The sequence below is a fragment of the Microcebus murinus genome, chromosome 7 (assembly GCF_040939455.1).
Source record: "Microcebus murinus isolate Inina chromosome 7, M.murinus_Inina_mat1.0, whole genome shotgun sequence".
Lineage (NCBI taxonomy): Eukaryota > Metazoa > Chordata > Mammalia > Primates > Cheirogaleidae > Microcebus > Microcebus murinus.
The window spans coordinates 63991716-64005545 of record NC_134110.1 but is presented as its reverse complement, the minus strand read 5'-3'; the positions used below and the strand labels follow the sequence as shown (position 1 = coordinate 64005545).

The 13830-nt window shown below is 51.0% G+C and overlaps 1 protein-coding gene across 2 annotated transcripts in view; it reads left to right on the top strand.

Annotated features, from left to right (window-relative positions):
• MATN2 (matrilin 2) overlaps positions 1–13830 on the top strand; it is a 137124-nt gene that overhangs the window by 106188 nt on the left and 17106 nt on the right. For both annotated transcript variants that reach the window (XM_020288930.2, XM_020288932.2), the window contains exons 9-10: positions 3416–3538; positions 3805–3927. In XM_020288930.2, coding sequence (XP_020144519.2) covers positions 3416–3538; positions 3805–3927 — 246 coding nt within the window. The remainder of the gene's footprint in view (positions 1–3415; positions 3539–3804; positions 3928–13830) is intronic.

Genomic DNA, 13830 nt, shown 5'->3' with positions numbered 1-13830 from the left:
GTGAGGATTAAAAGGATTAATCCATGTAAAGCACTTACAACAGCGCTGCTGGGCAAATGCGCTCAATAAATATTAACCATTATTATTATTTGCTGTGGAGAGCAATTACTAAGTCAATGGGCCAGAATTCAAATCCAAGCTCTACCACATACTGCACGTGTGACCGTGGTCAACTTATTTAACTTCTAGCTTTGATTTCCTATCTATTTTTTTTTTTAAAAAAAGGGAAACTAATAATAGTATTAATTCCTCAGGGTTTTTATGGGGAGAAATCAGGACCATTTTAATCTCTTAGCATGGTGCCTGGTGCCAGGTAAACGTCCAATCAAGAACAGTTCTAGGGCAGGTGAGGTGGCTCAGGCCTGTAATCCCAGCACTTTGGGAGGCCGAGGCAGGAGGATCACCTGAGGCCAGGAGTTCCAGACCAACCTGAGCAAGAATGAGAACCTGTCTCTACAAAAAATAGAAAAAATTAGCTGGGTGTGGTAGCACATGCCTGTAGTCCCAGCTACTTGGGAGGCTGAGGCAGGAGGATCACTTGAGCCCAGGAGTTTGAGGTTGCAATAAGCTATGATGGTGCCACTGCAGTTTAGCCTGGGTGACAGCGTGAGACACTGTTAAAAAAAAAAAAGAGAGGAACAGTTCCTACCATGGAGCCTATGAGAGTGGCTGGAGCCCTGGTTCCAGGCTAGGACAAGAGGCCAGAAGGGACAGACCTCAGAAAGCAATGTGCTACACAGGCTGATATGAGGGCAGAGCTGAGAAATGTGGGGCCTTCTGTGAAGGCTTTTCTTAATTTTCTTGTGTCAGAGCCATAACAAAGGTCCACTTGGTGATGTAAACGCATGGGAACTTGCAGGCTCTGCCAGCTGGGCGGGTCCATTGTGTTTTATGAGGCACAGTCTCCACTGGTCCCAGCCAGCAGGGCGGGAGCCATGAGGGCTGCGGTGTATCCCGCGCCCCTGGCACACTGGGCGAGGGCTCCGTGACATGGCCCGCACAGAAGGGGCCCTTTGTGAGGCTTCCGCCCAGCAAGCCCCACATCTGCTCCGCTTTGGAGACAGAGATGGATTGTGAGGGAGAACAGTGCAGCTGTTGAGCATTTGGGCCCTAAACTGCCAGCAGGGAAGTTTCACAGATGAAGTAGGAGCTCCAGAGCAGCCCCCGGGAAAACGCGTTCCCCTTCCTGGGAAAATGTCTGCAGAGGGGCAGAATGCCTCCTTAGGCTTTCTAAAGCCCTGATCTCAGAGGCCAGAGGGCTTTTGAACTAGAAGGTTGGTGCAGAAGCCAGAGCCCGCTGTGTGTTTGCCTCTGGGTGTCTCTGAGTCCTCACGAAAAGCCGGTGGGGAACAGGAGGTCTCCCATGCAACAAGGACACATCCTGGTGACGATGGGTCTATGCATATCCTGCCTTTTCCAGGAGTGTGGGGTCTGTTTGCTGATGGCCCTGGCAGGTATCCCGAGGCAGGCTAGTCTCCCAAGTTGCCTTGGCTGAACCCACCTAGGCCAGCAGGGGACATGCCTGCCTGTCTCTCTCTCCCAGCATGCCTAGAAGCCTAGAATTGCTCAGGGGACCAGCCACAAGAGGCTGGGGCCCTCCTTTCTCTCTGGGATCTAGTCAACTCTAAGAAAGCATAAACCAAGCCATCTCTGTCTAGTAGTCCCTGGAGAAAGCCAGGGTCTTCTGAGGCCTCAGGGACCCCCAGGCCAAAATGTGCTCTTTCTGCAGGCACTTCCCATGCACTGACTCAACTTTGTCCTAACAATAGCCCTGTGTGTCATCTCCATTCTTGTCCCTATTTGAAGATGGGGAAACTGGGGCACGAAAAGATTAAGTCACTTTCCCAGGGGCCCATTACTAGTAAATGGCAGAACCAGGATGTGAACACAGGCATGTGGCTCCTAAGATCCTGCAAGTGTTTGCAGTAAGTGCATCTGCCAGTGGAATGTTCCAGAAGGCACTGGTCCCAGGCTACTTGGTGGCCCTGCACAAGGCCTGCAGTGTCTGTGCAGCCTCTGGGGGTGCATTTTCTCCAACCAGGAAATGTGGGAGGCAGCCCGCTGGGCTGTGGGCGCCATTCACCGCAGCTGTGTGTTCACAGCCTTCATGCTCACTGCCCAGGGTCAGCCACGTGGCGCTCAGTGCCAGGATGGCGTTCAGTGCCCGTTCCTGTCTTCTGAATCTGGATGTTCCGATTAACGGGCTTTAAAAAAACCACTTTTTCTTTTTCATTTTCAATTAGAAAACCATACAATTAATCCTTACTCAGCACTTCTTGGTAATAATAGTAAGTATTCATTAAGTGGTTGCGGTGTGCCAGCTGCTGTTCTGAGGGCTTTGCGTGGGTCAACTCCTCTTACTCTCACCACATTCCTGTAAGAAAACAGCTGTCATGATCCCCATTTCTCAAGTCAGAAAACAGTGCAGAGAGGCCCCGGGACTGCCCAGCATCTGTAGCTAGGAAGTGGCGGAAATGTGATTTGAACCCATGTGCTTTGGTGCCAGACTCACTCTCTCTCTCTCTTTCTTTCTCTCTTTCTCTCTCTCTTTCTTTCCCTCCCTCCCTCCCTCCCTCCCTCCCTCCCTCCCTCCCTCCCTCCCTCCCTCCCTCCCTCCCTTCCTTCCTTCCTTCCTTCCTTCCTTCCTTCCTTCCTTCCTTCCTTCCTTCCTTCTTCCTTCCCTTCCTTTCCTTTCTTTCCTTCCTTTCTTTCTCTTGTTGCCCAGGCTAGAGTGAGTGCTGTGGCATCAGCCTAGCTTACAGCAACCTCAAACTCCTGGGCTCAAGCAATCCTCCTGCCTCAGCCTCCAGAGTAGCTGGGACTACAATCATGCACCACCATGCTCGGCTATTTTTTTCTATACAATTTTAGTTGGCCAATTAATTTCTTTCTACTTTTAGTAGAGACGGGGTCTCTCTCTTGCTCAGGCTGGTCTCGAACTCCTGAGCTCAAACGATCCTCCCATCTTGGCCTCCCAGAGTACTAGGATTACAGGCATGAGCCACCTCGCCCGGCCCAAACCCTCTGTCTTAAGCACTGCTCAGCTGTGTGGCTTTGGGCAAACACATTGACCTTCCCTGCACCCCACTTTCCTGTGTGTGAAATGGGAATCGCACCTGTCCTCGGTGTTGCCCTGAGACTGCAGATCCTGTGTGCCCGGGCCCTGGCACCGAGTGCCGCTGTCATCAATAGCTTTCCCCAGACGTTGGGGGTGTCTGTGTTTACTCTTTAAAGAAATGGGAAGCCCAGCAAACAAGCAAGGCTGGTTTTCCAGAGAGGCAGGTGGCACGGGGCAGAATGAAACCTTCGCCGTGGCTCCTTGTGCCTCCCAGAAGGTTTTGTTTTCCAATCCGGGTTGCTGATGGAGTGTTGCCCCCTTGTCTCCTCTGTGTCTTCCTGTGTGTGACAAACGCAGGCGTGGACCACTGTGCGCAGCAGGACCATGGCTGTGAGCAGCTGTGCCTGAACACGGAGGAGTCCTTCGTCTGCCAGTGCTCAGAAGGCTTCCTCATCAATGAGGACCTCAAGACCTGCTCCCGTGAGTCCCTCCTCCTCACTCCTCCTGTAGGGAAAGGTTTGCACCAGGAGTGGAACCTGGGTGATGATTGCAGAGGACGCAGGTCGTGCGTGGGCCCCTCTCCTCTGCCCTTTTCCCTGCTCCGGGGAGACTGTGGGGATGTCAGCTGGGAACTGCATGCCTGGGTGTGGTGGCAGTGGTAAGCATGACAGTCACTTGATTCCCTTCATAGCCCAGAGGCCTCACTGGCGGAGGCTGTGGGGGCCACCTGGCCTTTGGTTTTGCAGGGGTGGATTATTGCCTGCTGAGCGACCACGGATGCGAATACTCCTGCGTCAACACGGACAGATCCTTTGCCTGTGAGTGTCCCGAGGGACACGTGCTCCGCAGCGATGGGAAGACGTGTGCAAGTGAGTGTGTGAGGTCCCGGGACAAGCAGGACGTGGCACAGGCGTTCCGTGGGCGGGAGTGTGGGTGCGCCGCTGGCATCCACATGCTCCTGCGTCCTCTCTCCAGGCTTCCCTTTCCCTTGTGGATATGTGTCCCCGCATCTCTTGCTGTTCTCGAGCCCTGGTGGCTGTTTCTCCCCTGCCCCCAAGCTTCCTTCCCCAACTCCCTGAAGTGGCTTTTTGCTGTTCCCACAGTCTGCCTCCCCGTCGTTCTGAAGCTGGACAGAGCCCTCGTTCTTAGCCCTCCCTGCTCTACCCCAGGCACTGCTCGTGAATAATGGCAATGCGGACCCCTCGCTGACTGCCGGCCACATGCCGGGCACCATGCTAAACACACACGCTATCGAGTGCCAGCTACAGATGGGGAAACTGTGGCTCAGATTAAGTGATGAGCCTAAGATTACCAGCTCTGAAGTGGTGGGTTTCGACTCTGCTCTGTGCGATTCCACAGTCAGTTCTAGGAGAAGGCGAGGTTCCCGAGAAAACTCTGCCCCCTCCCTGATCCAGATGGCCTGAGAGTGCATGGTGAGGCTGGCAGCGATATTTTCTGGTACATATTTCTTGCAGCTGGTCTCAACTCCTGCCTCCATTAATTTAAGGGAAAAAAAAAAAACACTGCTCCCAGAGCGCCTTCTCTCTTTCACAGAAGAACGAGGCTTTGTTTTTTGCCCTGCAATCTGGTTTCTAAGTGGACCAGGATAAAGACTTGAAAAATAGTCGTTTTGAGAGAAAGGATCAAAAATGGAAGAAAAGGACCATAATTTACCTTCCACATGCTGCTGGTCTTTCTGGCTATAGGGCCAAATTCCCCAACCACTGATACAACTATGGACACCTTTATCCACCTTTTTATATCATCCATTCACATGGGCAGATGCGCCGGCTGCACAGCTGGGCGTGCCTCTCTAACGATGCTGCCCGTGAGAAAATATTTCCCTAGTTTGGGACAGATTCCTGAATCTCGGCAAATGGGTTATCCATGTCATGCTTGCTTGTGGCTCCCTGCCCAGCTGCCTCTAGACAGGCGCTGCAGCCAGCTCGGGGAGGCACTGGGCACTGGGGGTGCAGAAAGAGGGCGGGTGTGTCGAATTGCATCTGCATTTGGCTGCATCCCAGAGCCAGCTGCAAGGGATTTTGTTGGTTTGCTTTAATTCTCCGTCATCTTACAGTATTCATGCCCTTTCTCTGTCCACCTCTTCACTGTGAGGGTCAAGAACTGACTGTAGGAGGGGCGCAGGACCTCTAAGAAATTCTCGTGGCCCCTTCCAAACACGTGCAGCCCCTTCTCTTTTTAATTTTATGCCTGCCCCCTTTCCCGCCCAGGTCCACATCTGGGTTATGCCTTTACCACTTTTAAATGCTGCCCATTTCTCATTTAAAGTGTGTTTCTTGACTAACGAATGGCACAGGGACACCATCTACAGGAGTAAATGTCCCACAATGCACTTAATAGTGAGTTTTGTTGTTTATGTATGGTTATGTCTATATGAGAACGTGTGAAGTAATCAGATGGGAAGAATTGTCCTTGGGAATGGTGTGTGAGAGTCACATTTACTCACTAGCTGATACAAATGCTTTAAGCTATTCCCCTAATTGAAGACTTTCTGTCTGCCCTGGAATGATTCAGCCTGACTGCCCCGTCCTGTAATAACGGGCTAGGTTTTCGGCGTGGCCACAGCTAACTGGGGGTTGGGATGTGTGTTCCCCAGCTCTATGCCAGATGATCAAGAACCAGATGGCGTGACTGCACCTTTTTGGCAAAGCCTGCTGGGGGCCAGCCAGGCCTGGCTCAGCAGATGAGGGTATTATTCTTGGCCCTTTGTATAGGCAGCATGTACTTACAGCCTTGATAGTGTGTGGTGGGGTTTTCTTGTCTGCTCACCTTCTGGAAAGTTCTCTGAAGTATGGAAACTAGGCCCAGGTTCCTGAGGTGCTGGGATGAAGTGGGCACTGCTGTCCTCATAATAGGATATTATGGGCTCCTAGGGGCTGTCTGGCCTCTGGAGCAATGCCCCCTTCCTGCCAGCCCCTTCACCTCCAAGCACTGATTCCGGGGATTCTCCCTCTAGCTGTCCTGCTGCGGCAGTTAGATGCCCAGACTGGGGGTGGGAGGAGAATGGTCTCTTCTACCAGCTGCAGCTGAGAGGCCTCCTCCTCTCTTTAGAGGTTTCCCTGAGATAGACCTTGTACAAGGGCATCCCAACCCCAAGAAAGACTCCACAGGCCAAATGTGCATGGAGCACACAGCCCACTAGCCTGTGACCTCCTGAAGGTCAGAGGTCAGAGGTTGGAGGCCGAGGTAAAATGAGTGGGAGAGTGAATGGACCAAGACCTCTAGTTTTTTTACCCTGTGGCTCCTGGCACAGTGTTGGCTCCCTGCTCAATAACCTTTAGTGGGTCTCCCTTGCCTCCCAGAACAAATTACCTTCTCACTCCGCGATTTGGCGTGTGGAGACCCCCTCCTCCACCTCTTTAGCCCCACCCTGGGTCTTCCCTGAAGCCTCCAGTTCTTCAGCCAAAGTGGCGAGTCCCCTGTTCTCTGAGCAGGCCCTGCAGCTTCCAGCTTGTCCTGTCTCCACCTGGGGACATCCTACCCCCCCCACCGCCAGTGGAAACCCAGGCCACCCTGATGTCACCCCCCATGGGGAACTTCCTCCCCCTACCCACTGGTCAGGCTCAGCTGGGACCTCCCTGCAGTGCTCCCCTGCCCAGCCTCACCCTCTCTCTGCACAGATCTGAGGAACAGTGTGGCAGGGTGGAGAGAGTATTGAACTGGGCCTCAAAGACTGGGTTTAAATCTTGTCATTTCTACACTGGGCAAGAAAATCGACCCTCTCTGAGTCTGACTGCTCATCTGTAAATGGAATGGTCACTCCTGCCTTCCTTTGAGGGTCACCTTGTGGCACAGGGAGAGACTTTCGTCAAAGTGCTTTGTGAACTTGTCGAGGGCCGTAAGCCCTAAGGTACCTCTTGTTAGGGTCCTACCTCCCCCCATCAGGCTCCCTTGCACCAAGGGAGGCCAAGGTAGCTCCCTGAAAGCTGCCTGGACACCCATGTCCTGGGGCCAGGCCTACGCTCTTTGGAGAGGCCCTGGAGACACACCACCCTGGGAGGCAGTTGGATTCAAGGTCCAAGGGCAGTCGTAGGGGAGACCCTCCCTCTGCAAATGGGGGGTGCCGACAGGGATCTGGGCCACAAGCCATGGGGCACTGGGGGATCCTGGCTGGGGATACTTCTAATCCAGCTCCCACAGTGGATCTGCGAAGGCCTGTCCCAGCCTGAGGCCCTGAGCTTGGCCTCCCAGGGCTGAAGCAGCCCTGAGCACGGATAAGGGAATGTCTTAGTCTGCTTGGGCTGCCATAACAAAATAACATAGACTGGGTGTTGTTTCTTAACCACAGAAATTTATTTCTCACAGTTTTGGAGGCCAGAGGTCTGAGACCAGGGCGTGGCCAGGTTCTGGTGAGGGGCCTCTTCCTGGCTTGCACACGGCCAGCATCTGGCTGTGTCCTCCCATGGCAGGGGGCGTGGGGTGAGAGAGCACAAGAGTGCAAGCTCTCTGGTGTCTCTTCCTATAAGGGCTCAAATCCTATCAGATAGGGGTGTAACCCTCATGACCTCATCTACACCTTATTACTTCCCAGAGACTCACCTCAGGGGTTAGGGCATCAGCATATAAATTTGGGGGGACACAATTCATAGCAGAGAGTAAGGGGAGAAGACCACCCTCATGATCCTGTAGTCCCATTAAAGTCTTTCTGGGACAGAAGGAAGCTGTCACAGGTTTTCCCTTTCTTTCATGGGAAACAGCTGTAGGGAAGAAACCGATGCCTGAAAGCTGGCCGTGGGGGGTCAGTGGCAGAGCCAGGACTGGACCCCGAGTCCCCTGACTTCAGGATCCCTTACCCAGTGTGAGATGCCCTTGAAAAGTACATCTCGGTTCAGCTGCTTCTGGGTTTGTCTGAGAAAAAGCCTATATAGAGTTAGCAAAGGACTGGCCGCTCCTAGTTTTATTATGAGAAAAGTCAGGAAATGGTGTAATTCTATCTGTCAGCCTTTGGTTACCCTCTTGGCAGGCGGGTGCTGTGGCTTTCTCCCTCTGGGGTCGGGGTTGCTTTTAACAACCTCTTACACGGGGCCCAGACACAGGAGTGCTGTCTGTCATCGCTGCAGAGGTGCGAGTCCCCGGAACACTTTACCCCAGAACTGCACCACAGACGTATGTGACTCACCAGATGTGTAATCCAGATGTGTGCGGCTGCTAGACATGGGCCCTAAAAACCTGTGCTACATCCTGAAACTTTTAATCATCCTGGTCACAAATTGAAAATCTCACCTAATGATGAAGATTTGACTAAATGTGTGGACCTGCTTCCTCGTGTGTGAAAGAGATTTCTCGAGAGTCCTCTCACCAGTTTCATTTAACCGATCGATGGCTCCTAATCCAGTCTGTCTCTCTCTCCTCTCTGGGTTCTAGTCTCGGTACTTCCTTAAGCTCTTGGTCCATTTATTCTTATTCTCTACCGCATTCACTGTGTCCCTGCAGTGCAGAATGCTGAGGACCCCTAGAGTTGACACAGATTCAGTTTTGTGCCCTGACGGAGTTTAAAGTTTCTCAGGGAAGAAGGATATTAAAGACGGATGGTCCATTCCTTGTGGAGAGTCGAGCTGGCGGAAGGAGCGGTGCCACCGGAGCCTCCCCTAGTCCAGAGAAAGAGATGTTTGATCCATCCAACACCTGGGGAGCGAGAAGAGTGAGCTGGCCAGAGATGGAGGGGAAGAGCTTCTAAGGTGCTGGAAACAGCATGTGCAGGCCCAGGGGCCAGAGCGTGAACCACAGGAAGTTCATGTCCTGGGTGCAAGAGGGAGGCTGGTGAGAGACACCCTGTGGGGTTCCAGGGAACTTTCTGGAGGCAGGCCTCCCTTGAGAAAACTGTTTCAGTTTGTCTTCTGAGAACCTACCAGGCCATCAGCACACCCTGTTGAGCTCAGATGACTCATGGATGTGCAACTGAACCAGAAGACACAGAGGTGATGGATTTGGATCTAGTCTCACCTCTGCCGCCAGGACAGCTAAGACTGTCACCTCCGCAGGTTAAGAGATCTTGGGAAAGTCACTTCCCATTCTTGACCATCGTTTTTCTCATCTCTAAATAAATGGGTTGGACTAGTTCATTTCTAAGGTCCCTTCCAACCCCAAGTAAGGATAGTACCTGGCCCAGATAAGTGCTCCATAAACACCTGCTGGATGAATGACCTCTTTGTTGGGGTGGTTCTCTTCACCTGTTAAGGGACCTCCGAAGCACTTTCCTATGGGGGAGTATCTTTGGCCCTGGGGAGAAGCTGACTCCAAATTGCTTTCCAGACTTGGTGGAGAGAAAGCAGCTAGAGCTTTCACCTTTGGTGTTCTCTAACTTCCCACGTTAGGCTCCTTGAACTCATAAGTGACCCAGGACATCCTTGACATGCGGAAACTGGACATTTGGCTGAACAAATGCGAATTGCGCATCTGCAAGACTGGCGTGAGAGTGAGGAGCCCGGCTGACTGCCAGCATCCATACCCCAGGGGTTCGCCTTTAAAACATCTGCACAAAACCCTGTGAGGTGGAGCTAATTACCCTCAATCTTTGGAGTGGAAAACTGAGGAAATGTTTCCTTTTGTTCAACAGGCCTTTCCTGGGGGTCTGTTAGGTGCCAGGCATTATGTCCACTGCCAACATCTCTGCCCTGATGGTTCATCATAATCATCTGTGCAGCTTTGAAAGAGTCCAGAGGCCCAAGCATTACCCCAGAGCCCCTGAATCAGAAACAGAGACAGAGACTGTCTTACGTTGTTGGTGAAAGTAGAGATTGAAATCACCTCTTTGGAGGACAATTTGGAAATATTTATCAGCTTTTATACTCTTGACCTAGGCAGTTCCATCCCTGCATGTGTATCTTTCAGATAGACCCTCACATTGTATGTCAGACCACATGCACAAGGGGATCCGTTGCAATAATATTTGTAATGTACTGGGAAGCCCTGTTGTGAGCAGTTTTGCAGAAAGGCCCGCAGGGCAAGGAACCGAAGCCTCCAACCAACAGCCGGCGAGAATCTGAGGCCAGCCAGCAAATACACTTGTGAGACTGGAAGTGGATTCTGCTGCTCTCCTGAGCCTTGGGATGCCCACAGCCTCACGAGAGACCCTGAACCAGAACTGCCCGGCTAAGCCACTCCCAGATTCCAAACTGTCAGAAACTGTGTGAGATAATAAATGTTTGCTGTTTGCTAAATTTGGGGGTAACTTGTCACACAGCAATAGACAGCTAATATACCATTCTTACTTTTTTTTTTTTTTTTTTTTTTTTTTGAGACAGAGTCTCACTTTGTTGCCCAGGCTAGAGTGAGTGCCGTGGCGTCAGCCTGGCTCACAGCAACCTCAATCTCCGGGGCTCAGCGATCCTACTGCCTCAGCCTCCCAAGTAGCTGGGACTACAGGCATGCGCCACCATGCCCAGCTAATTTTTTTTGTATATATATTTTTAGTTGGTCAATTAATTTCTTTCTATTTTTGGTAGAGACGGGGTCTCGCTCAGGCTGGTTTCGAACTCCTGACCTTGAGCAATCCGCCCGCCTCGGCCTCCCAAAGTGCTAGGATTACAGGCGTGAGCCACCACGCCCGGCAATATACCATTCTTACTTTTTAATTTGTTTTTTAAGAGATAGGGTCACACTGTCACCCAGGCTGGAGTGTAGTGTCATGCTCATAGCTCACTGCAGCCTCAAACTCCTGGGCTCAAGAAATCCTTCTGCCTCAGTCTCCTGAGCAGTTAGGACTACAGGTGCACACCACCACACCTGGCTAATTTTAAAATTTTTTGTCAAGATGGGGTCTCACTCACAATGTTTCCCAGGCTAGTTTCTGAACTCCTGGCCTCAATCTTCTTGACTTGGCCTCCCAAAGTGCTGGGATTATAGGCATGAGCCACCTCACCTGGCCTCCATTCTTATTAATTTATTACACCTTCCAGTGCTTCTTTATGTGAATAAAAGTAAATACAAATATATATTTTTATTTTCTCCCCTTTCTTATATACATAAAAAAATGGTGTACTATAATGCCCCATTCTATACTTTTTTCCCCCACACAATGATATTTCCTGGAGATGCCTTCATATCATTACAGAGAGGAATTCCTCATTGTTTTTATAGCTGCACCATGCTCCATTGTATGGAATATTTATTCAGCCAGTTTCCTGTTGTTGGACACTTGGGTTGTTTCCCACTTTCCATTATTACCAACACTGTGCTGTGAATAACTTGAAAGTATATCTTTTCATATGGTGCGAGGGCATCTGTAGGAGAGAGTTTCAGAAGGGAAGCTGCTGGGTCAAAGGTGCACTTTGTAACACTGATAGACACTGCCAGGTACTCCTCTGCAGAGAAAGTTCGCCCTTTAGTATGTTTGGCTTTTGGACTGTGTGCCTGTTTCATCTCTGCAGGAGATTCTGATGATCATCTGAGATTCAGAACTCATCTACTCCTACTCTACTCTCTCTTGATCAGATGCTCTGAGGGAATGAGGAGGAGAAAGGTTAAGAGTCAAAATTCTCCGCATGCTTTAGAAGCATGCACATAGCAAACATGCCAAAGAGCTACTAACGTGGGAGCCCACAGGAACCGAGACACTGGGCTGGGAGCTCCTGGGCTGGCCTGCGGCCAAGGGCAAAGACACGCTGCTGTGGGCACGTGGCTTCCCGCTCAGCAGCCCCTGACGGAGGAGAGCAGCACCCAGGGCCCAGGAGAGCCTGGGGACAGTGGCCCCTGGTCTGTGTGGGGGAGACGCTCCAGCCCCTTCAAGATAAAAGCCTGAGCTGAAGCTAAGGGACCAGCACAGGGCCCAGGGGACGCTCCAGGAAGGAAAGATGTGCTCAGAGGGGTCTGTCTGAATTATGGCTTGACAAGGCTGGCCTGAAAGAGCTGTATGTATTTTATTACCTTGGAAAATGGAGTATTCTTATTATAAATTCATGGTGGGGGGGGGAAAAAGCTCCCTTCTATGGCCAGCCAGCCATCTGTATTACAGATCGCTCGATTGTACTTTCCACTCTTACTCTATGTGAGGAACAACCCCCAAGCCATCGGGAAATGCTCTGCATTAATAATGAGCCTAGAATGTGCCCGGAAAAGTAAGTCATGTTCAGGGCAAGCAGGAGGGTCCAACGCCGCTTTCAGTCTCTTCCACAGCTATAATTTTAATTAACAACGTTTTTCCGCTGTTCAAAGATTTTGGCAGCGCTTTGGCCCAAAGAAAAGCAAGCAGAATTCCCTTCATGTTTGAAAGCTTACTTTAGAATATAGCAATGCAGTGTAGGAAGAAAAAAAATGGGATTTATTGTCATAAGATTCCATTTTTAATCTGGTTCTTCCTCTCATTAACAGTTAGTTGGTCTTGGCAAGCCATTAATGTTCCCAAACTTTAGTTTCCCTAGCTAGTAAACGAGTGTAACAACAGCTCCCTTAACTAGCCCACAGGTGGTTCTGAGGGTGCCCCCTCCAAAGGGAAAAACTGCAAAATGCTTTATAAAAAGAAGTGTGTGGTTTGTGCCTGATTATAAAGGTCACTTTGTGCTTTGGTGCCTTTAGTTAGTAACATCAATTCACATCCATTGTAGAAATTCTATACAATCAGAAAGGATTGAGTTAATTTTCAGAAATTTGTGTGGTTCTTATAAAAAGTCACTGCCCACCTGTCCTCAGTCACAAGCTTTTAAAATAGCAGCCTGGTTTTCACAGGGTCCCAGATATTCTGGTCCCCCAGAAGTCACCCAGTTGTATGGATGACAGTGCCATCCTTCAATTGCTCTCTCAGGCCGGCAACCTCAAGTCATCCTTGACTCTTCTGTCCTAGCCAGAGGGATTCTTTGTGTCAATCCATCAGAAATCTAGCCACAGTGTGACCACTTCTCACTGCCTTGTCTGGGCCACCAAGATCTTTGCAGAAGGCTGCTTCCAACCCTCTGTGCTCCACTCTGTGCAGAGCAATCCTTTAAACACAAAGTCAGACCAGGCACGGTGGCTCACATCTGTAGTCCTAGCACTTTGGGAGGCTAAGGCAGAAGGATCACTCGATCCAGGAGTTTGAGACCAGCCTGGGCAACACAGCAAGGCCCTGTCTCTGCAAAAAATACAAAAAGTAGCTGGATGTGGTGACACACACCTGTAGTCCCAGCTACTTGGGAACCTGAGGCAGGGGGATCACTTGAGCCCAGGAGTTGGAGGTTGCTGTGTGCTGTGATTGTGCCACTGTACTCCAGCTTGGGTAACAGAGTGAGACCCTGTCTCACACACACACACACACACACACACACACACACACACACACACACACACACACAATTTTTTTTTTAATTTTAAATAAATAAAAAAGATTGTGTCACTCCGCTGCTCAAAACGCTCCAGTGACTGCCCTTCTTACTCAGATCTGACCCCTGCCTGGGAATCCCACGTGGTCTGCCCCCACCAACCTTGCTGCCCACATCCCCTGCCAGGCTCCAGAAGTTGCTCTGGTCACGCTGGTCTCCTTGCCTTTCCCGAAAAGTGCTAAGCGTGCTCCTGCCTCTGCAGTTTGCACATGCTGCTCTTTCTTGCTGGTACTGCTCTTTCAGACACCACCCCTCACTTTCTTTCTGCAGGGCTCTGCTTGTTGTCACCTTATCTGACTTCACTGTGTAAATATGACAAGCCCCTCCCCAGCCCTGCCCCAGCCCAGCAGCCACTCTCTCCTCTGCCTCCCGCACTCCCTCCATAGCACTCTTCCCACACATGTCATATGTTTGTCTGTTGTCTGTCTCCCACCCACCCCTGCTGCCCACTGCCAAAGG